General features: G+C 31.8%; 2 protein-coding genes across 3 annotated transcripts; both read left to right on the top strand.

Moving 5' to 3' along the window:
- Positions 1–6,532: 6,532 nt before the first annotated feature.
- Positions 6,533–9,377, top strand: LOC105128776 (omega-hydroxypalmitate O-feruloyl transferase-like). Its single transcript, XM_011030590.1, has 3 exons — positions 6,533–7,193; positions 8,243–8,474; positions 8,522–9,377. The coding sequence occupies exons 1-3, from the start codon at positions 6,765–6,767 to the stop codon at positions 9,226–9,228; spliced, it is 1,368 nt and encodes a 455-aa protein (XP_011028892.1). The 5' UTR covers positions 6,533–6,764; the 3' UTR covers positions 9,229–9,377.
- Positions 9,378–16,899: 7,522 nt separating this feature from the next.
- Positions 16,900–23,057, top strand: LOC105128775 (cyclin-T1-3-like). Of its 2 annotated transcripts, XR_842943.1 has the most exons (9): positions 16,900–17,072; positions 17,526–17,820; positions 18,696–18,777; positions 19,344–19,478; positions 19,561–19,733; positions 19,842–19,993; positions 20,242–20,881; positions 21,883–21,933; positions 22,586–23,057. XR_842943.1 is itself a non-coding variant. In XM_011030589.1 (7 exons), the coding sequence occupies exons 2-7, from the start codon at positions 17,630–17,632 to the stop codon at positions 20,787–20,789; spliced, it is 1,281 nt and encodes a 426-aa protein (XP_011028891.1). In that variant the 5' UTR covers positions 16,900–17,072; positions 17,526–17,629; the 3' UTR covers positions 20,790–21,055. The 2 variants fall into 2 exon arrangements, 1 of the variants encoding a protein (XP_011028891.1); XM_011030589.1 differs by lacking the exons at positions 21,883–21,933; positions 22,586–23,057 and having other exon boundaries at positions 20,242–21,055.
- The last annotated feature ends 2,277 nt before the right edge of the window (positions 23,058–25,334 follow it).

The following is a 25,334-nucleotide window of genomic DNA, read 5'->3' as shown; positions in this document are numbered from 1 at the left end:
CTATAACTATGTGACATTTGGCTTGATGAATTCCTTTAAAAAATTGTATTTGCAATGCAATAATGCAACTTTAAAAAATCAAGTTATTCCCCCCTGAATTTCATGCTATGCTATCATTTCCCAGTAAATATATGAATTCTCTGTCTAGTTTTTCTTTTCAGCCGTGCCTTTCAAATGATTTTGTCTATTTGAGAGGCGGATGCACTTGTAGATTAGTACTAGTTTTCTTCGTTATTTAATGGACTCTTGGCCAGAGAAATGTTGTGCGGCACTAGAAGAAAATAAAGATCTGCGCATGACCAGATCACTCCTAGGGCACCACTCAGGACTTCTCTGCTAGGTAGGTGATGTATAATGTATTATCCATTATTGAGACATTCGCTATTTGATGTCCTGTTCTGCTATGCATCTCAACAAGCACTATTTTTTTCCCACATCATGTTAACTATTCATTTGCAGATGGAAAGAAGTGGCATCAATTCAATTTGGAAAGAATTGGGTCGATGGAGACATTGTTTAAAAACTGAACCGGCAAAGCGAGTTCATCCGGGACTCTGACAATCAGAACATAGAGCAGTCTAAAATCAAATCAAAGAAAAAATAAAAAGAAAGATTTAGCCATGTCAAATACCCGAGTTAATTCATTGATCCTGACAATTCAAGCATGACGGGCTTAAAATCATGTCATCATCCGGTTATCATCTTTTTTAAAAAAAAAAAAATTAATCAAAAAAATTTTTAGGTATCATTACACCATCCTGTTATAGGCAAGGATGTGGCAGCAAGCTGAAGATGGCTGCACCAAGAGGAGTTCTTAGCTTGTGTCACGAAGTATTAAAAATGTTGCCCAGAAAAGTGTCAAGCTTGTCTAAAACCAAGAAGCGGAGGAGCCTGACCGGAGAAATACAGAGCCGCCGTGGGTGTGTTAAAAAAGACTAGAAAGAGTAGCTTGCGGTGCGCTTGAGCAGTTGAGTTCAACGCTTTAACCTGGTTCTCTCTCTCTCTCTTCCTCCCTCCCCTGACACTTGCCAAAAAAAGGGTGATTTTGTGGGCTTCTCTTAAAAGACCGCTAAAACACCTGAGAAAAATTAGCTGGGCTGGATTCTACAAATCAACCTAATTTCTAAAGAGACCAATGCGTTTTGTTTGGGCTTCAGCTTTACATGTGATCTTTTTTACAGAGGTAATTCTGTCTCAGGTGGTCCAAACCGTAGAATCCCGTGCGACAATGGCTTGATAAGAGAAGAGGCTCATATCGTCTCGCTTTTTTTTTTTTTTTTTTTTTTTATAAAGACATCTTGTGGTTTTATTTTGGATAATTACTTTTGTTAGGCAGTAAAAGTCCCTTTTTTCATGGCTAACTTAATCTTATTTTGATTTTTACAGGCACGGAGCGACATATATCACATTTTTTTTAGTCTCAGTTTAAATAAATTAATAATAATTAGAAAAAAATAAAAAAATTGCTATTTTTTTATACATTCACTACTGGAATTATTTTTCGAATGTTTTTACAAAAACATGTAATTTTTCTATTATATTTCAAGAAGACAAGAAACAAATAAAAAAAGTGAGCTTTTATTATAAAAATAAAAAAATGAAAGGGCTGGACATACCATACTTTAGTGATTTTCACAAGTTATATTTTGCAGCTGGTGTTCTCGAGCGTGCTACGAAAATCCATCCTTTTTTACCCAATAAGAAGGAAAAAAAAAACTATCTCCATCCATGCCCAACCATTTGCATTGGTGAACTTTGTTGAAGCAGGCTACAACATGTTTTTATTTTTTTGATTAATTGATAAACTAATTTGAAAATATTTTCTATCATCAAATAATAAAAAAGACATTTTATTTTGGAAGAACGAAACTTTAATATGTCAGTGAGTGAGTGAAATAATGCATGATGAGTTAAATTCCAGACAATAAGTTGATTGGTTAAGGGACATCTTCGTAGGTATAGAGTCTCGAAGTTGCCCTTTTACGTGTTGGAAGCTTCTTAATTTCGAAGGTTTCGATTCCAGCTAGAATGATGGCTAGCTTATCCTAGCTTGCAGTGGACTGTCGGTGCCACATTACTAGATGAACTTGCCATGCCATGCAAGTAACAATTACAGACAAGTACTAGAATAGTAGGAAGCGAGATTTTGATTGGAAATCTCTCTATTCCATGTATTGTCTGAGGGTATACATGCTCTCATTAGGGCATATATGCCTGTATAATTAAGGTGGGTTTGACAAGAACTTGATTCCACTTTTTTCATCTCGAGTCACTAAAAATGTGCATGGGTAAAAGTTGGGCGGCTTATTGTAATATATATATGTTATGCTTAGGATGGGAAAAAACAAATTGCTCTTAACAAAGTATATTCTAAAAGACTAACTCAAGAGAATTTTACCTGATACCATGGAAATATTCAGCGTTTTTTAAACTTAGAGATGGTCAGGAAAAGTTTTTAATGTCAAGTCTTGGATTTTCTATGATGTGAAATATTTATGCAATTAATACCAGCTCTAGGAACTTGATGCTTGTTCCCTCCTTCATCTGTCAAAGCCTTTTTTACCTTTCTGCAAGATAAGGTTTTTCAGTGCTTTATTTTGACTACTTGTGTGTGTTTATATATATATATACGTCGACAGCAGGAATCATGCTTAATCATTTCAATCAACTAAAGTTTAGTTGAAACTGAAAATCAAATAAAGCTAATTTAGGTCCCTGTAGTAGCATAAAGCATTGTGCTCTTTTAATTAATTATCCCTACACATGTAGTTTAGAAAGCAGAAGTCCAAATCAATGCCCCGCCGGGGCGGCAAAAGTTTAATTAAAAAAAATACCGATGTGAGCGGCTTCTTGCTTGATAAGGTTAATCTCAAATAGAAGAAAAAAGGTAAGTCTGCTTAATAAGAAGGTACGAGAATATTTTGGGAACATTTTGGCATCACATCATCTCTGCCTTTGTTGAGATGACTAAAGCTCACAGCTGCTCTGGAATCTTGGGCTGCCAAGCGCCTAGATTTTTAGAGATCTGGGACGAGAACATTGCCCTAAAAATGAAAGCAATATATGCAGTAGCACTTGCCCGGAAACAAATTCCGAGTCCAAAAGCTTCTCTCTCTCCTTTTTTTTTCATTTCTATTTGTTTTTTCATATATACAACTATTAAACTTAACCCAGGTAGAAGGTTGACTCGGAACTTAACCACCCCAACCCCTTCCCATTTAACTTTATAAAAAAAACTTCAAAACAACTTTATTTTAATTTACATTGATTAATCCAGACTTCAACATGAGGCTAGATCAAGAGCTGGATCAGGTTTAATGAATTTGAGTTAAGAATTGAGAAAAACTGAGGATAAGACATGGTATCCAATACATTGCTACCTTGGCAACCTGATGATTTAGTCCCATAACCTCCAAGCAGGAAATACTGCCCAGAATTTTCTGCTACCAAGCGGAAGCCAGGCCCTAAGCTTATCTGGATTTTTCCGATTTTCTTGCAGCTATCTGCAGACAAATTTTACCTCCATCACTGCACTGCTGCTCATCAACTCGATGTTTAGACATGTTTCTTAAAAGAGACCATATTTGTAGCAAATCCCAGTGGACAAATTAGGGAAATCCTGGGCTGGGACCGAGTCACGTGCTATGTATGCACACTCACATATACAGAAATAATTGATCATCACTGGAACCAGGCTATAAATAAAAGCAAATGTCATGATTTGGATGGCATGCAGTTTTGATTAACAAGAGTGATTGTGCTAATCAGGTAATTAAATTTTATTCAGTAATATTGTATCCAGGGGTGGCCTATGGCAAGCTTTGGGGTAGCTTGGCACCCCCAAAGTTTTAAACAAAATTCATTTTAGTATTTAATTTTTTTTATTTTTTCACAATAGTTATGCATTTAGTCCCTTCAAAAATAAAATATTTACACTCCAACTTTATAGTTTTTATAATGGCACTTTCAGTTAATTTTTCTAGTTTCAACCCGCATTATATCCAAATAACAAGAAATATATTTTTTTTTAATGAAAAATGGACATCCATGTCCCGCACCATATCATAAAATAAGATCTGTCATTCCAAGCAGATTTATATCCACCAATATCTCTCTCTCTCTCTCTTAATGTAATTGTATTTGCTATTATCAATTATTTTATACAAACAAATATAATTCTACCGTAACTAAATAAAAATTTACTCTAGATAAATTATATAATAGCCTAGCAAATATGTCATGGGCAAATGAGATAAGTATAGTTACAGGTAAAAGTTTAATTATGTTATATTAAAATAATAATTTAAAAAGATTATAATTTTTTATTTGATCACATACTTAAATTTTATAAGAATTTTTAAAAATTATTAAATCTTTATATTTTAAAAATTTCGTCTTATATCTTGATATTATCAATTTTTGTGATTTTTCATACTAGTTTTAGATTTTATGTTTCTTTTCTAAATAATTTCATATTTTTATTTTGTTTTCTAGATGGGTTAGGACTTTTAGTCCATTTAAGACTTTGTAAAATTATTAAAGAGAGGAACTGAAGGATTGCTACACTAGAGAAAATAAAACCTACAAACTTGAGGTTCATATCTACAGTATATTTCGCTTATTAAATTTTTTATGTTTTTTCTTTGTTTATTATTATTTTTAGTTTCCACGGCCTGCATCACTTTTCTTATGATTTATTGTTCTCTCATGAAAAATGTTAGCTTTCACTAAGAGGTGTCTCACGAAATAGAAAAATTAGCTATGCATTCACTCACAAGCATAATTAGTCGCGGTCTAAGAGTGATGTTGCGGGTTGGTCATGGCAATTTAAGTTACTTTGGTTTAACCGAAATATTTATATTTTACTAAATCAACTCTCATTTTAATTTAAAAATAAACTCATCCTGACACAAGCATTGAGTTGATAAATTATCAAGCCAACTCATTCAGTAGATTTAAGTTTAATAACTATATGACATGATTGAGCCATGCATCTTCAATCAATTTCTTTTTTCCTTTTCTTTTCTTTTTCAAGTGGCATTATGTCGATAAGCTATCAAACTTGCTCTGGTAGCATGGTTCCGTTGAGAACAGAAATTTTAAAATAAAGAAGAGTACTCGTTGCATGCAATAGACTATATAGAAGCTTCATGAGCTTAATTATTTAAGAGTAATTCCATGTTTAACAGCTTGATAAAAGTTCATCGCCCACTCTCTTTGTCAGCCATCTCCAAGTTTAACACGGTGATCATGTTGATCTCCTCTACCTCATCAGAGATAAAATATGATTCAACATCCTAAAAACAATCTAGAGTGTGTGTGTGTAAAATAGTATTTCATTAATACAAGAAAACACAAAGACAACATTATTAGCACATTATAGTTATAGAAGCGTGAGAGATCTAGCTATTTGGAAAAGATCTCGACAATATTAACGGTGAAAATTGAGATTTCAAAGAGCAATAATTGATTAAAAAAGCATTAAAAATAGTCTGAACAATAGTGGTGAAGATCGATGTTGTCGACTCTTTTTATTTCTGCAAAGAGATTTTTTTTTCCTTTTACATGTCTTTTTTTATTATTTTTCTCTTGGAATTATCTCTCAAAATTCCTCTCTTCTTTTTTTACTGGAACGAGACAGATTAGCCAAAAGGGTCCATGTTTCCCCTTTTTTTTTTTGTCCTCTAGCTACTTATATTTTACATTTTAGATACAAAATAAACTAAAAATTAATTGAATAAGATTTTTTATTATTTTTCTTTAATGAAATTCTTGATTTAAACGTACTTAATTTCTCATTTTCCATAATTATGGATTCCTATCACATATTATTATTTTTCTCCTGTAGAGAATCCAATTTTTTTCTGATTTTATTAAAAATTAAAAATTTCCATTATATCAAGCTTAAAATCTCACCATTCCCTTCTTAATTACGAGCAAATATTATTATTAAATTCAAAATATCTTAATTTCATTCTTAACCATAATAAAATAATATCATTATGTTCAATTATCATTTTTTATTTTTTTTTCTTCTTCTTTTTGGCTTGTTATTCTGATCACTTCCTAATTTTTTTGTTTATTTTTTTTTTATAAAACAGGTAAAAATTAAGTATGACAATAAGAGTATAAAAATCATCAAATTATACTCAAAATACATTAAAATAATCTATTTTATATAAAAGATATTTTGAAATCACCCTTTAAATTATATTATCAAACGCACACCATATATCGATTACATATATTCATTTAAAATGAAAAACAAATACTATATGTAGCATCGGTGGCCCTTGAATCTTTAAAAATATTCCATGATCTTATTATATATTTCTAGGTGATGCCCGACAAAACATATGCTCCCTCTCGATATTGGAATTTTGATGTTCTACCACTTAATATATATAGTGCGTGTGTGTAATGTGTATTTATAAATATACTGTGTGTGTGTTATGATGTTAAAATGTCGAGTGTACGGACTAGGTCTTATAAAAGGTAGATAAATGCGCGCACTCTTCTTAGCCTCACTCTTATAAAGCAATCGGATCGTACCTTCACCATATCTAACCGTAGATCTCTGTGTCTCTTGCCTACAAAAGCTGTACCTCCTGTCTTCTCTCCCACTCTCTCAATTGTCTTTCAATCAACTCGTACTCTCTCTCTCTCTCTCTCTCTCTCTCTAACTTATGTATCATCATCATCATTATTATCATCGTCAACAAGCACCTGAAGAGTACGAAAAGAACAATAGCTAGCTAGAAAACATGTTAAAATTACCGGAACTTCCAGACTGTTTCTATCAGAACCAGCCAACCTTAATCTTTCCAAGCAGCCCAACACCAAAGCATTCTCTGTACCTTTCCAATCTTGATGATCAAAAGTTTTTAAGGTTCTCCATTAAATATCTCTACCTTTTCAAAAAATCTATAAGCCTTGATATCTTGAAATATTCACTCTCCAAAGTTCTTGTGCATTACTACCCTCTAGCTGGGAGGTTGAGAGCCAGCACAGAAGTTGATCAAAAGCTTGAGGTTGATTGCAATGGAGAAGGTGCTGTCTTTGCTGAAGCTTTCATGGATATAACTGCTGAAGAGTTTCTTGATCTTTCCATGAAACCAACCAAGTCCTGGAGAAAACTTCTATACAGGGTGGAAGCTCAGAGTTTCTTGGATATTCCTCCTCTTGTAGTTCAGGTTAGCTTCTTCTTCTTCTTCTTCTTCTTCTTTCATATTTCCTGCAGAGACTTATCTTGAAATGTTCTCCTGTTTGCTTTTATTTTCCAAGAGTCACTTACTTCTTCAGGGTTCTTGAATAATTTTTTTTCCTCAAAATCATTATATTTCCTAGACCCTGAATTATTCATGGTTAATTAATATACTATGCAACGAATCAACTTACTGGAAATGGGAAATCAGAGTGTTTATTGACCGACTTGTTGCTTAATTAATAATTTTGATAATTAATTAGCGCCTCCCCATGGCTAATGTGCTTTCGTTCCTTCATTAATGTATTCAATCCTCGAAATTTTTTCCAGATCGCCTATTTGCTTTAGTGCTCCCAGATCCTCTGACGTTACCAATTATAGATAAACACATGTTGTTCCAAGTTGTCCAGTATGATCTTTCTCTTTCAATCATACATGATGGTGCCAAGGCAACAAAAAAAAAAAATTCTCTGGCTAACGACACCGTTTTACCCTGCTTGCCCCGCTTCATACTCAGGATAATGTTGTAGTAGATGTCCCTACCCTTCTATCATCACATGACACATATTGCTAAACTTTCCTTTGTTCCTTTCACTTGTCTTGGTTGGTGAGTAATGAGTTTTGAGAGCCTCTCCTTTTCTCTACCGAATTTTCCCTAGTTACCGTATTTATCTTTACTTTATTATTCAATTTCTTGGCTACCATTCTCTTATAATTTTCCGAATTTATTTCTCGTATTGGTTTCCAGAAAATTGAATAAGTGGACGTTCCACATTCAATGGCCTTCGTATGGGAAGCTCACTGCACACCATAATGTACAATATTCATTTAAACTTTAATTATAGTTTATATTTATATTTATCTTATATATTTTAAGAAAATTATAGGTTATATTTTTTATAATTATGAAATAAATTAAATTATAGAATGATTTAGGATATTAAATGCATAGTAAATTTTTTATTTGGTCCTTTGAAAGGAGCCTTTTTCTTAAAAATCATACTTGAAGAATTTACCTTCACATTTTTTTCTTTTCAGGTGACGACTCTCAGGTGTGGAGGGATGATCGTGTGCACGTCGATCAATCACTGTGTGTGTGATGGCATAGGCACATCACAGTTTTTACATGCATGGGCCCAGATCACCACAAAACGGAATCTTGATCTGCCAATCTTACCGTTGCACAGCCGCCACTTGTTAAAACCCCGAAACCCCCCAGAAATAAACTTCACCCACCCAGAATATGTCCGAATTACCCCTAGAGAAAATGGCCACTTGGACACGCCCACCCAGAATATGTCCGAATTGCCCCTAGAGAAAATGGCCACTTGGACATGGATATAAACCATTTTCTACAGTCTCAGCCACTAGTGCCCTCATCCTTAACCTTCACCGCCTCCCATATCCTCCACCTCAAGAAGCAGTGCGTGCCATCGTTGAAGTGTACCACCTTTGAAGTATTGGCATCTCACACATGGCGTTCTTGGGTTAGGGCACTGGACTTGTCACCTTCACTCAACGTCAAGCTTCTTTTCTCCGTAAATGTCAGGAAAAAGTTAATCCCAGAAATACCAGAAGGGTATTATGGGAACGGATTCGTGTTAGGATGTGCAGAGTCTTGTGCCCAGGATTTGGTCACGAGCAACATGTACCACGGCGTCAAATTGGTTCAACAAGCTAAGTCAAGTTTAACTGATGATTATGTGAAGTCGATGATTGATTTGTTGGAGGACAAATCAGTAAAAACGGACCTTCCGATGAGTTTGGTTATCTCACAGTGGTCTAAGTTAGGGTTAGAGGATTTGGATTTTGGAGAAGGTAAACCATTACATATGGGTCCCCTGACAAGTGATATTTACTGCTTGTTTTTACCGGTTCCTGGTGATTTTGATGCTGTGAGGGTGTTGGTATCGGTGCCAGAGAGTGTGCACGAGAAATTTGAGTATTTCATGAAGGAATGTTTGGGTAATGCAGCAAACGGGGATGCGAAAGGGTCTCATGTGGAAGAAAAAGGATTCTGTTGAGGAAGCTTGTGCTATTTTTATTTTATTATCCTTTTTCTCTTGTTTTCGACTCTTTAATTAATAAAAACCACGTGTGATGGGATCAACTAATTAATATAATTTGAGCATGTATGTGATAATGAAATATGACTGATAGTAAGAGTTTCGGCCATAGATCCGATATGTATAAGCAGGGTGCATGCCCGTTTTAATATAATAAAAATATTTTTAAAATATTTTTTTTATTAATTGGATGTTCTTTAATGATAAAGAAATTACTAAAACTGGTGTTTGATTTTAGCAAAATAAATTATTACAGATGCAATTGATTAATTAAACTATTTATGGTATCAAATAATAGTAATTATTAATGCTAAACATCAAGAAAATGAGGGAAAAAAAACTTTATAAATAAATATGAATAGTTGAACCATGATCTCAAATCGAGATATATCTATAGATTTCATGAGTACATGATCCATGTACATTTTTAGACTTTATTTTTTTGTCATGTTCTTTTAATATCTAACGTTGTTCATATCGAAATAGAAGAATGAATTTCTTTTGATAAACATAAGTGGTGTTGGGCCTCTTTTAAGGTGTGCCTTGAACTATATAAACTACTGAACGAATCAGAAAATTAATATATGATTAACTAACGCATTAAATCCTAATATTATGATGCAATAATTTTCTGGACCTCGTTGATTATGCAATAATTTCTCCTGACATTTTGGCTTTAACCATAATTGTTCAATTTAAAAGAATATGCTTTTCATTTCTTGTAGGAATCCAACCAGTGGCAGAGGTAAGGTAACATTAATTTTGCCTACAAAGTCAGTTGCCCGATTAACATCACTTTGTCATCTTTTTGACTTGTGTTACTAGATTTCGTTTTTAAGACGGGAGTTCTTGGCGGATGAGGATCCATCAAAAGTCCTCTCGGTAGCCTTTTATAGCGTGGCGTATTCGGACCTACTGGCCTAAAAGTGCTCCGGCGGCCCCCGCCGAGCTTTCGAGCAAGGTCGTTTTCTGATATATGCGAGCAGCATTACTGATCGTATAGCCTTACCAATTTCTAGCCCTAAGAAATTCATCGGTTGAAAATTATCTAAACCGATCAGTAGCCAAATCAATTCGTTCTATCACCTATGAGACGGTGATTACAAAGAAAATTCTGAATCTAAAAAAATTAAATTGTTAGGTAAAGTTTTAATTATACTAATTTCTATCAGGTAAAAAGTTAAGAGCTCCATTCATTTCAAATTATTAGAAAATCAATAATACTATTTGGACGCTGTGAAAAAAAAAATGACCTAACCCTATACATTTTATTGTTTTAGTGACTGGCTATTGTTACATTGTATTTCATAGAAAAAAAATAGTAACACTAATTTCTTCTGGTTCGACCGGGTCTTAGAGGTACAATTTATAAATCTAAGTTGGTGTATTCTCCAAAAAAAAAGTCTTGCCCTATCTCGCTTGATGTAATGGCACCATAGCATATCTTTGAAGATGCTATTTAAGTTTATAGGATCGATATGAGGTATATCTGCTGGAATAAGAATACAAACTCATCTAAAAGTTGATTTTGGATCTCTTTCCTTTAGTTTTCCTTTATTCTAAAACATTAAATAATCGCCGCTATGTATATGAACTTGAAAAAGAGCGATGCGGCATCTTATGACGTGTTGAAAATTGTCTTTGTATTTCAAAAAAGGTTATGCCGTCCAATTTTGAGCAATACCCTTGTAATGCTCCTAAAACAAATCATTAGACAACGTCAATCATGAGTTGCTAGGTGTTTGATCAATGGAATGGGCATTTGTGAATGACAAGCTGGATTTGGTGAAGAAAACCATTACAAAGAGTATATATGATTGTTATGTCACTGAGATCTTCTTGTTTTTTTTAATATAGAAGTTTTTATTTATTTATTTTGTGTATATTTAATTCCATTTTGGCCTATTATTGTTTTGAAGATTCTTTTACAGACTCAATAATGTCCAACCAAGTGCAAGTGCTTGTTATGCAATTATGTTCTTCCTTTGCCTTTCTTTTATCCAACTACCAAGGAAACGATGTGGCTATCACATTCATGTGAAGAAGCAGCCATTCATCTAATTATATTTGTAGGCATGATTGCGTTGTGATCGTAATCTCTCTTTTCGGGAATCGAGGAGTTCCAGCTCTCCCACTATGGACAGATCATTTTTGATTTTATCTTCAATACTGGACGGATGCAAACATCTGATATGGTCGGGAGAGTCCCAAATAACTTAAAAAAACAAAGAGATGAGATACCACTTTCATCATCGATCTAATAAAATAAAAGATATCCTCGAGATCTTGTTTTTTTAACGTTGTCTGGAAATTGTATTGAGTGTTAGGTCAAAGAAAGTTACCACCTTACCATCACATTCAACAAGTGAGCAATGTGCGCTTGCCGACTTTCCTTAGATTCAAAAAGAAGGAAAAACTTCTAGAAATTTATATAAAAACATTTTATACACTAGACTGAATTAAATCATATTTAACTAGTTAAAGTAATGGGTATAGTCACTGCTTATAGCAAGCTATCATAAAAATCATCTAAACACAAATAAAACTTAATTTTAGGGCTAATTGTCTTCTACAGATTCGGGCATGCCCTAAGATCTATATAAAAGGTCTTTATTGATGTTTATTCCCATGAAACGGAAAAATAAACTTTTAAATAAATATCTGTATTATTGTGTATGATGTTTTTTAAAAATAATTTTTATTTTAAAATAAATTAAAATATTTTTTTATATTTTTTTACATCAACAAATAAAATTATGAAAAAACACAAAAAAAATATTAAACTTTTTTATACCAAGTACATTTTTAAAATGCAAAACCAAATCTAAATAGCTAAGAAAAACAAGATTCGACTGAGTCTTAAAAGTGTGATCAATATTGTCACACCCGGATATGATAGCCGCTGATTAAAAATTATCACTTAATTGAAAAAAAATATATATATCTGGCATTTTGTTTTTTTAGGAAAAAATATCTTATTCAAAAAGTCGCCACCTAGTATTACGATCACCAAGAACACTAATTGATCACCAAATATTATATGATACAGGACTGGTTACGCAAAAGAAAAGATAGTATCTTATTCAAAAAGTCGTCACCTAGTATTACGATCACTAAGAACACTAATTGGTCACCAAATATTATATGACACAGGACTGGTTACGCAAAAGAAAAAATGTTATCACTCCTTAAGCGTCATACCTGATATAGGCTATATTGCTGATTTTGTCTAAAATTGTTTAAGAATTTATTTTTTTCTTTTTTATTCTTCCTTTCATATTCCTTTCTCTGAAATTAATGAACAATTCCTGTGAATATTTTCAACTCTGGTGTCGGTAAATATTGCACAAATAAAAAAATATGATACTCTTGACTCTGGTATTAGTGAATATTTTCGCAAAAATTAAATTTGAAAATAAATTTTTTATGTTATTTTTTTCTTGTTTGTCCTTTATTGTTATTTTCCCTTTTTAGATGGAAATAAAAAAAATATTACATAACAGATTTGCTTTTAACAATAACAAGCTGCATATTGAGCACATAACTTAAAAAATATAAATTGCAAAGAAAAAATAAATCAAAGTACGAGGGGTCCACAAATAAATTAACAAAAATCTCTAAATATTTTTGAAATTTTATAATATCAACAGGCATGCATGGCTCAACCCACGTGTGCATTGTACAGTGCGAAGATAATTAAATTACCTTCATACTATTTTTTTGCAACAATTACACAAAAAAGATAATTAAATTACCTTCATATTATTTTCTTGCAACAATAACACAAAAATAGAGAGAAGAATAAAGATTTAACCTGGTGAAGCCAAAGGCGAAGGTAATAGTGGAGGTACTAATTGGAGAATGCTCTCCTTCTCCTCTTTTCTTAGTCTTTTCTGTTAGAAAATCATATAAATTATATATTGGAACCTTACCTATAAGATAATAATATAAATTACATCTTGGGACTATACCTAAAAGTTTAAGCTTTTGAGTTGAGATGATTTTTTAACATGGTATTAAAGCCTTGATGATCAAGCAGTTACGAGTTCGAATCTCACCATCTTCATTTATTTGATAAAAATTAAGTATAAGATAATATGGGCATGTGCAAGTTTCAAGCCCAAAGAGCTTTCACTTGATAAGAGTGTTAGAGAATAATATAAATCATATATTAGAACCTTATCTAAAAGTTTAAGCTTTTAGGTTGAAATAGTTTTTTGAGTTGAGATGGTATTTTGATATGGTATTAAAGCCTTGATGATCAAGCAATTACGAGTTCGAATCTCACCATCCTCATTTATTTGATAAAAATTAAGTATAAGATAATATGGGTCTGTGCAAGTTTCAAGCCCCAAGAGCTTTCACTTGATGAGAGTGTTAGAGAATAATATAAATCATATATTAGAACCTTATCTAAAAGTTTAAGCTTTTAGGTTGAAATAGTTTTTTGACATCTCCTCCCTTTATTCTTGATTTTTTTTGTTTAGTTCTCTTCTTTGTTTTCTCACTTCTATCGTCTCCCCTATTTTTCTTCTTCTTTTTTTTTCTATTTTTCTCCTTTGTTTTTTTCTCTATATTGTCTGCCCTCTTTTATGCATACACTAAGATCTGTATTTATAATGTTGGAGTTCTTTCGTACATGAGAAATAAAGTTTCAGTCAAATTTTTTTTTGAAGTTTGAATTTGATTGAAAGTTAAATTTAAAAGTGGATAACTACCGTTATTTTAAAGACAAGAATTATCTTTAAGATAATGATAAAATAACAAAAACACATTGTAGTTTTTATGCAAATTAATAAATTATACTTTTAATCAAAATAAATTTTTAATTTTATATATTAAATCATGTAAAATTAAATTAAAAAGTAAATAGATCAAAATTAAATTTCAACAAAGACAAACAAATTTTGGCATATGTATTTTTTTATCCTTTTCCATCATAGAGACCGGGGCAAGCATTTTTTCAATAATTAATAAGGCAACTAGGCCACTACTAGACTACTTTATAGATCCACATGAGAGGTACGTAGGGCTGCATTTTAAAGGTTTTGATTCCAAATTCTACTATATCAACGTATTGTTAATTGTCTCACATTAATTTGTTTATGATGTGTGCATGTTTTAATATGTTCTTATCCAGCATTCACTAATTGATAGGAGTCTAAGACCCACATCCCCCGTGATTCTGTTGACTTCTGTTGGGATCTTGATTGACTTTCGGCGAAGTCCATTAGGCATTTCAGTTAATTAATAAAATTATTGTCCGGTAATAATGATGATATTAAGTAACAGTCAAGAACAGGGTAACAATTTGGCAGAGTCTGTGTGTGGGTGTGTGTGTGGGTGTGTGTGTGTGGGGTTAAAAGATTTAATTAATCCCTGTTATTTTTTATTTATTTATACTAACTTGCCCTTCTACCTTTACTTTTATTTATATTAGCTATCCAACTGGCGTTGCGCTGTGCTGCAAGTTGTAATTTTTTAAAAAGAAATATTAGATATGTATGCTATTTAGATATATTTTTTATATAAAAAATTTCAAAGAATAAATTAAATAATCTATACAAGCATTTAATTAAAAAAATTAATAATTATCTATGTAAATAAATAAATAAAAAATCATTAAAAATGACCAAAAGATAAATTACAAAAATTTAAAAATAAATATGAATTAAGATATTCAATCATGTAAAATAAAATATTCACTCGATTACATTCACTAAACTTATATATTTAAATCAATAAAAGATAAATTCACACTTAAAAAAATAAAATTTATTGAATAAATTCACACAAAAAATTACACAAAGCCAAACAAATTAGAAATATTATTTAAAAATGAATATTTTTATTTTGAAAAATAAATCTCATTTGTACATGAAAGAAATTAAAGATGAATTAAAATAATATATTGAAAATTAAACACAAAAAATATATTTTAAAAAAAGTTATATTAAAAAAAACATATAAAACTCATGACTTAAATTATGAAATCAGGATAAACTTATAAAAAAACTGAAGATAATCATTAAACCAATATTTAAAAAAATAATACAGAATAATAAGATCATACAAAATTAAAATTCCAGCAAATCAAATATCGAGAAATGAAATCAATTAAAATAATCAATCACATATAATTGTCTTAAAAAATAAGAGTAAAAAAAAAACAAATAACTAGAGGGCAAACAAAACTTTTCAATTAGAGGGTTAGATTAAATTGAAAAATAACCTTAACAAAAAAAATAACGGTCAAATTAAAAATAAAAAATAAAACAACAATAACTTTGATTAAATGATGAAATTGAAAGTAAATTATTTTTTTTAACAAGAAGACCAAGAAAAAAAATTACAAATTAAAAGAATAAGAATCAAAATGAAAAAATATATGAAAAATTATAATTGAATAAATAATTTTTTTTAAAAATAAAAATTTTATAAAAGGAATAGGATTTTTTTAAAATAAAAATTTTATAAAAGGAATAGGAATAAAATAAAAAAATAAAAAATAACGATTGAAATTGAAAAAAAAAACAATGATCATGCATTTTATCTAGTAAGAGAGAGAGAAAAAAATAACCATTGACAATAATCTATCTAGCTGCATCATGTAGAAAAAAACACAATGACATATCCAAATAGACAGTTATTATCTTTTCATATATTAACCCACTTAAATAAATATATTTGACCCTTGAATTTAATTTTTTTAAAGTTATATATTATCTTTTCATGTATTCTAATTTTATCATTCAAGGATTTTTAAATTTTCTAATTGAAATTATATTTGTAGATACTAAAACTTGTATCATAAATCTAGAATTTATTTAAACTAAAAAGATAAAATCCAAGTAATTAAATATATTGATTAATAATTATTCCAAATACTGAATAACATGTTATTTATATATTTTAAATTTTAAAATATCATTAAATTTCTTGTTGCTCAAATATCATTATGAGAAAATTGATCTCAAATGACTAATAAACGTAGAAGATGAGAAAATTGATCTCAAATGACTAATAAAAATCCAAGTTAATCTATAACCTAATTCAAATATATTTTTTAAAAAATATATTTTTTTTTAATTTGCTCCACCTATCCAATTCATAATGTAGATTTTGCACCGATCAACCTCGAATCGGTACACCTAATTAAATTTATATCCAAGAAACAAAACTTCGTGGGGGGACTTATACGAACGTGCTCGGATAACTTTTCAAGCCAACCCTTTTGATTTCATTATCTGTGAAGGGGAATATGAAAAGGAAGAAGAAAAAGAAACTAAGAACGTGCTCGAATATTAAAAAATTATATTATTACTCCTAACATATTTAACAAGCAACAAGAAGTAACATGAGCTGCTGGCAGCATAATTAAAAATGCTGGATCTAATTTTAAATTGAGCTGAATGGGCCGAAATTAGCAGTCCACACACTTCTATCGAGCTTTCATTTAGTGAAAGAACTTTGCCCACGTAGATGACCAATTGGGCCCAGTAAAATTTAGTTCAGGCCCACATAGCTAAAGATCACGTGAAGCATGAGGAATCTCAAGTTTCCTTTCTTCACTACAAAGCAACAACCGCCGTAGCATGCGTTGAGGAGAGCGTGCAAAGAACGCGTCACGCGTTTGAGATGACGAAAGCACGTCTAACATCAGAGTCAACGTCAACTGCACTGAAATAGAAGGGGAAAAAAATAAAAAAGCAAGAAAAATAGAAGAGCTTCAAACGGTAACCTAAAAGCTAGGGTTACTGAAAAGCGACTGTTGCATCCCCTGATCCTCCCATCTTCTCCAGGTATGCTCGACTCTTTCTCAATTTCTAGGATTTTTTTCTTTCGATTAATTGATCCCTCTTTTCTTTTCTTTTCAAATGATTTTGGAGTTTAATCAAATATAGAATTATGCGAATTTGAATTTAATTTTAGTAATTGCGTAGAATCTTTGTAAAGAAACGAGGCCTCTTCTCTTACAGGAAAAACTAGATGAAACTTTCCGTAATAAAGAAAATTTTATGAATTGTAATTAGTCATAAGAGCTAGCAATTTTTTTTTCTTTTTAGTTATTATTGGAAATCTTGAAATTTCCCCTAGAGGAAAATTTTGAAACTTTCTGCACCAATAGGATTTTTAATTTATGCAATTCTTGCTATGAAATTGTTGGTCATTGGATAATATTTCTTAAAAAATTCCTTTGAATATTTATCTTTTTTTGTCCAATTTTGTAAATGTTTGTCTGTTTAACTGGGCAGGAAATTGGATCGAGGGGTGATTTTTAAGCAAGGAAAGTGCGTTTAGCAGTCATATCCTGGGCAGTATATTTAGAGCTCTCTTCCATTGAGAAGAGAAGTTGAGGATGGCTAAGATTGCAACTAGCATACACTTGCCGAAGGAGCCTCAGTATTATACACGCAAGTGGTACTTCAGTAGACAAGAAATTGAAGACTTTTCCCCTTCTAGAAGGGATGGTATTGACATTGAGAAGGAGTCTCAATTACGGAAATTGTGCTGTTCATTTATTAAAGAGCTCGGCGTGAAGCTTAAAGTGTAAGCTCTAGATTTATTCATGTTGATCCTTGCATTTGAGCTTTAGATTTATTCATGTTGACCCATGCATTTGAGATGTACTGGTTTAGTAACTTGAATGTGGCTATATGATGCGTGCTTTGGCTGTGTGCTTCCTATTGTGTTTCTAACTTTACATCCGTGTATGTCTGATTCCATATTTATTCCAATGGAAGTTGCTTCGTGTTGCTTGCTTCTTTCTAGCTTGTATACTTCATTGAAGTTGCCTTTTATGTTAGTGGATGAAGTTTGTGGAGGCTGTTCTATTGGGTGAAGATTCAGATGAAGTTGGATTCCTTTTTTCACCCGGTTGCTTGTCGTCACCAGAAGGAAGAATTTTATGCCTTTTTACATTGTCATTTCCAGTTCTGCTGCTGTGCTCTGCATGGCTTAGCAGCATTTATTTAACCCATCTTCCACTCATGGTTGATGGGATGGTACTTGATTATATTCATAGTCTCTTCTTGTTTTCACCTTGTCTTGACTTGATTAATCCTTTAGGTGCTGTTGTTGCCATGTGAAGTGGTTGTTTCACTCTGCTTGCACAATCTCTTGCTACCATACTGTTTGTGGAGTCATCCTTTTGAAACTGTGCTCCTCTATCTCCATGCTCCTTGTGTTCCATGGGAAAGTGAAAACACACTTCGGATGATTGGTGCACAAAACCATCTCCAACAACTCTTAAGTTGTGTAACTTGATGAACCCTCTAAAAGGCCTAAGAGTATTATTTCATAGTTGTATGGTTGTGGTTCTTGACATGTCATCATTGCCCTTTTATGCAAAACAATTTATTTTCATGACACTCTTGGCATTTCATATTCACTAGTGATGGTGACCCTTGATGTCTGCCCTTCAGGCCCCAGGTGACAATAGCATGTGCATTGATATTGTGCCACCGGTTTTACATGCGTCAATCTCATGCAAAGAATGATTGGAAGGTACTAATTCCATCCTTGGGTTGTATCTGGCTCTCCTATTCTCAACAATTCTTGTGTGGGTTGGCTAATTTATAATTTTTCTTTGTTGGACAAATACTTACAGCCTGCAAAGCATATATCTAAGCATCCATCTTTTTACGAACCCACAGAGCTTACATTTGCATGTGAAACTGAATGTATTCCATCAATGCTTGATATCTATAATGTTGAAAGCAGGAGTGCGTGTCCATGCTGTTACACCATCTCTTAAAAGGAATTGTTGATATTATTTTTTAATGTAATACTGTTTTCCAGGTATATTATACTCTGTATTTTTTGTATTTGAAATGCACACTTGCTTTAACCAAGGAACAAATATCTTTTCTGACCTTTTCAAGCTCCATACCATTTTAGGTCTACTTTTTATCCTTTTCCTCCCCTGTGCTTGAAGCGAATCATCATTTCTAAAATCAGCCCACATGCTTATGTTTCACATGCACAGAAACATATACCTTTTTTTGGGAAACAACAAGCAGATGGCTGGTTTTGATTTGCCTTTAATTCCTTAGAAGTTTTAAAAATTGCAGACAATGGCATCTGCAAGCATGTTTCTTGCTTGCAAACTGGAGGAAACTCCGCGCTTGCTGAGGGATGTTGTTGTTGTGGCTTATGAGCTGATTCACAAAAGGGATCCTTCTGCCTCACATAGAATCAGGCAGATAGTAAGCGGATTCCTGTAATTCTTTCGGTTTTCATGGTTCCAAGCTGTTGCGCTTACTTATCCAGCAAATCATTTGCTTGTAGGGATTTTGCAGTAGTCAGAAGGAATTACTTGTAACTGGAGAGAGGCTTTTATTGGCAACAATTGGTTTTGATCTTGATGTCCAACTTCCTTACAAGCCACTTGTAAATGCTTTGAAGAAATTGAACATATACCCAGATCTTGCAAAAGTAGCTTGGAATTTTGTGAATGATTGGTAAGCCCTCTATTCGCTCGTTGTATTTGGTCCAAGTGTAGATTTGATTATAGATTCTTGCCAAATTTCTCTTTGAATGATCATGTATTTCTGTGATGGGATTTGCAGGCTTTGCACAACTTTATGCTTGCAGTACAAGCCCCATTACATCGCAGCCGGTTCCATGTATCTCGCTGCCAAATTTCAAAAGGTGAAACTTCCTACAGAGAAGGGAAATGTCTGGTGGCTGGAGTTTGACATTTCACCTAAACAATTGGAAGGTATGTTGGTATATATTGCTTTAAGTCAAAATTATGAACATCGGGATCCTTGACCTTGACTGGCTGTTGGTATCAATTAGCACTTCTATTATATTGAATATTTACGTAGATGCAGTTTTTGCAGTTCAAACATTTTTTTTTTAAGAGATGCACCCATATTATTAGTAGAACAGCTTTTTTCTGTTCATTCATGTGTCCTCGTTTAACTTTCTGTTATTCATCAACCTATTTTCACAAATGCTTTCCAGAGGTCATCCAACAGATGGCCAGGTTGTTAGAACAAGATCCAAAAAGGACTCTTCCAGCAACGCATGGGAGGGTTCCACAATCTAAAGCTTCTGCCAAGAAGATGGTTACCAGTAGTGCGCAATCAGCTGTTACGAGTGTATCAATGTCTAATTCACTTGCTAGCGATGGGGCTGTGATGGAAGATTCATCCTCATCTGACAGAAACACCAGCCTGAATGAAGTTTTACCATGTCGAACAATTGATAGTGGTGCAAGCAGTGTTGTTGAGGATGGTGATGGTAAGAATCAGCCAAGAACAGGGGACTATGAGTTGAGTTCCAGCAGCAATGTTGCGCCATCTTATAATTCCCATCATAACATTGATGTTCACCAGATTAGAGAAACATTAAAGAGACGGAGATGCCAGATAGCTGTAAAAACTAGAGCTTCATTGTCCAATGAAACCATGGATGCTGAGTTAGATACGGAAACCTGGATAGAAAGAGAGCTAGAAGAAGGGATAGAGTTGCACACTGCTCCTTCAGAGAAGAAACGAAGGAAGGTGTGATTCGGAGGATAAGAGCTAAAATAGTTACATATAGTTGAACGAGTTTCAGTATTCGGACATGCAAATCTTTCTTGGTCTCCTGCAATTGTCAGGCAAGTTTTAGAATAACTTCGCAACAATTATTCTTGTCATTGATTGATTCCTAAGAATATCAGCTAAAATAGACACATTTAGTTATAACTTTTTTTGCATCGAATATTTTCATTAGAGCGAGAGTATTAAATTAGTGAAGTTATAGATCGTTTATTACAAGAGATTTTGTAATTGTTAGCAGCAGCGGCATCCATGCTAGGACATAATTCAGCATGTTGTTTTTCTGCCGGGAAAATTAGAAATTTCTTCGTTCCTTTATTGTTTTCATTCGTTGTAAAGCTACGAAAGAAATTTTCCATGATCCCATTCCCTTTCCTGGTGATGTGAATTTGTAAGCATGGCTTGGTTGTCGTTCCTAGTTTTCAGCCCATTCGACGAGTTGCTTAGATGAAGCTGGGGTAGTCTTGCGGCCCATTTAAGCAAGGATCCATTGGCACTCCGGTCGAGGTCCTCGGTCCCATCAAAAACAACTTGGTCAGAAACGAGCTGGGTCATTTATTGGGCCGCTCTAAAACTTTACTGGGCTGATATTGAGACTTTCTTCTTCTTCTTCTTCTTCTTTTTAGAATATTCTTAGAACAAGGTTATGGACTTTGTAGGTGTTCCACTAGTCTATTTTAGAATATTCTTTGAACAAGGTCATGGACTTTGTAGGTGTTCCACTAGTCTATAATGTAAACTTAGCATTTTTCTTTTGCATTATTCTATTACATACAATGAACAAAAACATGGTGTAAACGTTAGAGAAACTATGCTGGGGGTGAACAAAGACTAGCAAAAAAAAATGATTATTTTTTAAGTGAATTATAATTTTAAAATGCATTCATTACCACATTTCCAAGCACCTATAAGAATAAAAAAAAGGTTTTAACATAATCATTATGATTTTTTTTTCTTTTCAGATTAAAACAAGCATTTATTTATGAATTAACATTTTTGGTTTGAATTTATAAATATTAATTACAGATATCTGATTTCTATTTTTTCATGCCCATTACAGGCTTTGAAATAACACTGAAGTCGATGGAGAGTTTCTTTAAGGGGTCATTCGGTACTATTTTCTTTTCCTACTTCTTCATGTTTTTGTTTTTGTTTTTAATAAAATAAAGAACAATTACCAAAGTTTTTAAAACCAAACAAAATGGTTTTAAAAAGTTGCTACAGTAATTTTTAGTTTTGCTTTTTTAATAATAATAATAAACTGAAATGGAAACCACAGCGTATATTAGAGAATAACAAGTATTATGTGTGGTGTGTTTTCATTTATTTTTAAGATTCTTGAAAGGTCACAGTAATTTTTATTTTTGCTTTTTTAATAATAATAAAAAAATGAAATGGAAACCACAGAGTATATTAGAGAATAACGAGTATTATGTGTGGTGTATTTTCATTTATTTTTAAGATTCTTGAAAGCCAATATGTATAAGAAGAAGGTAACAGGGTCATTAAGGCAAATGATGTGATGGTCAAAGGAGGAAAGAATGATCCAATGGCCAGTCCTCCTGAATTTGTCGATTCTTTTCTTTCTGCCTCTGAAAATTATAGTGAAATTGATAAGAAGGACGATTATTTTTTAGTCTCTTTTCCTTTCCACCTTCACTTTCCAGACTCTTTTGCACACTGGCAATCCTTTTGCTCCGTACCAAACAAAGTGCTGAGACCTTTCACTTTCCATCATCTATTATTTTTTACCATCCAATTAGCGCAGGAAGAAGCAAATCAAGATCGCAAACAGATCACGTGAAAGGTCCAGCATCATTGGACTACATCTGTAGACAAAGACAAGAAAGCCTATCTGTGCTTTATGCTGGACGACGACCTGGATAAGAGTTGGCACGAGATATGCCAACCCCAGTAGATTATAGCCAGAAAGATAGAGGAATTATAGAGAACAAGGAAATATTTCTAAGGGCTCAGTGGACATGGAAAGCAAAGAAAAGCATAGCCCTCCTTCTATTGAATTTTCATGCCTTTAAGCTTGACAAAGCATGTATTCTCTGGTGCCCACGACTTGTCTTCTTCTCAACACCTTTAAATCCTGCTCGCTTGCTGTTTGGTAGCGTGGTTGCACTCAAGATTAAAGGAGGCCGCAGTATTTTTATGCTTGGTTATGTTTCAAACCCACTTTTATTTTTATAGAATCCATCAATACTTGTGGCCAAACCTGTGATTTAACAAAAGTTGGAAAAGGTAGCTGCCAAGCAACAGCGTTCCTGATTTTCCTCTTTTCTGTCATGGACAGTCATTGTTCAAACGAACAGTAAAGAGATTATTCAATGTTCTGGTTGATTTGAACAGTAAAGAGATTATTCAATCTTCTATTTGGACTGAATCTAATTCAAAGAACCTTGTTTAAAGTTAAATATACTGAATTGAATCCAACTCGATAAAATAAAAAAATTTAATTAATTTATTTATTTTTAATTAAGTTTTATTTTAAAAAATTAATGTTTAATATTATTTAATAATATTATATAAATTAGAAAGAGATAGCTTAATGATGTATCATTTGTAGAATTTGATTTCAATCATAATTTTGTTTCTGATAATATTTACCTGATGTTGTTACATGCTTAAAAACCCAAAAAAACTGTAGTTCTTATCGGATGAATTTCATACGTGATAGAATTATAAATAGTTTAATGGAATAATAAAAAATATTAAAAATATTATTTATTTCATAATATAATAACAATAGTTAAATCTACAATATTTAAATTAAAAATCATCAACATTGATATATATCTTTTTTAATTATTTATAACCTCAATTTAAAAAATATTCTTAACTAAACATATTCTAATTTATTTTTTGTTCATCCTCAATTCTAACTATAATTTTAAATAAATATATATAAATATCAAACCAACTATGACTAAAAATATTTTTTTATAAAATATATTTTTTTTCATACCACAATCATAAAAATTACCATAACCCCACCTCGAATTTTACAAGCATTTGACTCGATCGATCGAAATGGAAGAATGAGAAACTGCACCTGTTTTATATATATCATAGGTTAATGGCAAACTTTGATTGCTTTAAGATCGATTACTTGGCTTCTTTTTCCAGACCCTCTACAAAAATACAAATTGCTTTAGTGACGCTGAACCAGTGAGAATATTTTCAGCTTGCTTTATCGATGTTTGAAGGAGGATTTATTGGATTTATAATCTCCTGAAGATGGTTGATGATGGATGCTTGTTATAACTATAATATCTATCGTGATAATGCGTGTTTGGTGGGAACTCAGCTTTTTGACTAACTGAAAGTTGGAAGTTGCGTCCCTTTTATATATATATATAAACAGATTGGCATGGAGGATTCACTGTGTTTCTTGATATGGATAATGGTATAATTATTAATATTTTTTTTTCGTTGGTCCATTAATTATTATGAGATTGATTGAGATCAATTCAGTTTTTTTTTTTTTTAACTTTTTAGGAGCAAATTATAAATACTACATTATCCTTAAAAGTAAAATAAATTATAAGATTAATAAAAAATAATTCTATCTTTTTATATTTTAAAAGCATAATTTATATTACCCTTAAAAACAAAAATTTTAAATTTTCATATTTTCAAACTAATGTTATAGTAATTAACAAGTTGGCTGAGGCGATTTAATTTTTTAATAAATATAAATTTTATTTTAAAAATAAAAGTTGTTAGAGTATATAATGGATGCATTAACAAATGAATAATATTCGTGTTTTTTGAGTTATGTGTGAGTCATCATCCCACATCCAAACAATGTTTAGAAGCATCTTGTTATGATTTTTCTATTAATGTAACATATATACACAATAACATATTATGATCTTTCTAATAATGTAACATATATACACAGTAACATAGTAGTTAGGCTCCCGTGAACTTTATTCTTTTCCTTCATCTTTTCTCTTTTTTTTTTTCTTTTTCAAAATATCAGGGTATTTTCATATTTATCTTTTATATTCAATTTGGTCCTTATTGTTTTGATTTTGATTTTTATTTTTTATTATTGTTGCTTGTTTTTTATTATTTTTTTTTAATTAAATTTTATTTTTAATTTCACATCTTAACATTTGATTTCAAATTATTTTTATATCAAATTTAGTCCCTATTTATTATTACATGTTTTCTCAATCTCATGTCTTAATATTTTGTTGATTTAGGATTTTTTTCTTGTTATTTATTAAGATTTGTCTTCTATAGCTCATGGCTAAGGTTATATATTTTAAAAGTTAATACGGGTTGATTTTAGTTTTTTTCAAATCTTTTTTTAAAACTATATTTTTTTATTATTTTATTATTTAATATTTTATTTATTAAAAATTGATCTTTATGTTTTTTTTCACTTTTCTTTCTAGGATTATCCTAATAATGTGTATATGGTAGCAGAGTTACTGCGTTGCCTCAGGTTGACTAAAAAAAAAGCTTTCATTAACTTTTTTTTATTAATTTATT

This window comes from Populus euphratica, unplaced genomic scaffold (assembly GCF_000495115.2).
Source record: "Populus euphratica unplaced genomic scaffold, PopEup_1.0 scaffold11.1, whole genome shotgun sequence".
Taxonomy (NCBI): Eukaryota; Viridiplantae; Streptophyta; class Magnoliopsida; order Malpighiales; family Salicaceae; genus Populus; species Populus euphratica.
Note: the sequence above shows the minus strand (reverse complement) of the source record. Positions and strands in the feature narration are given on the sequence as shown.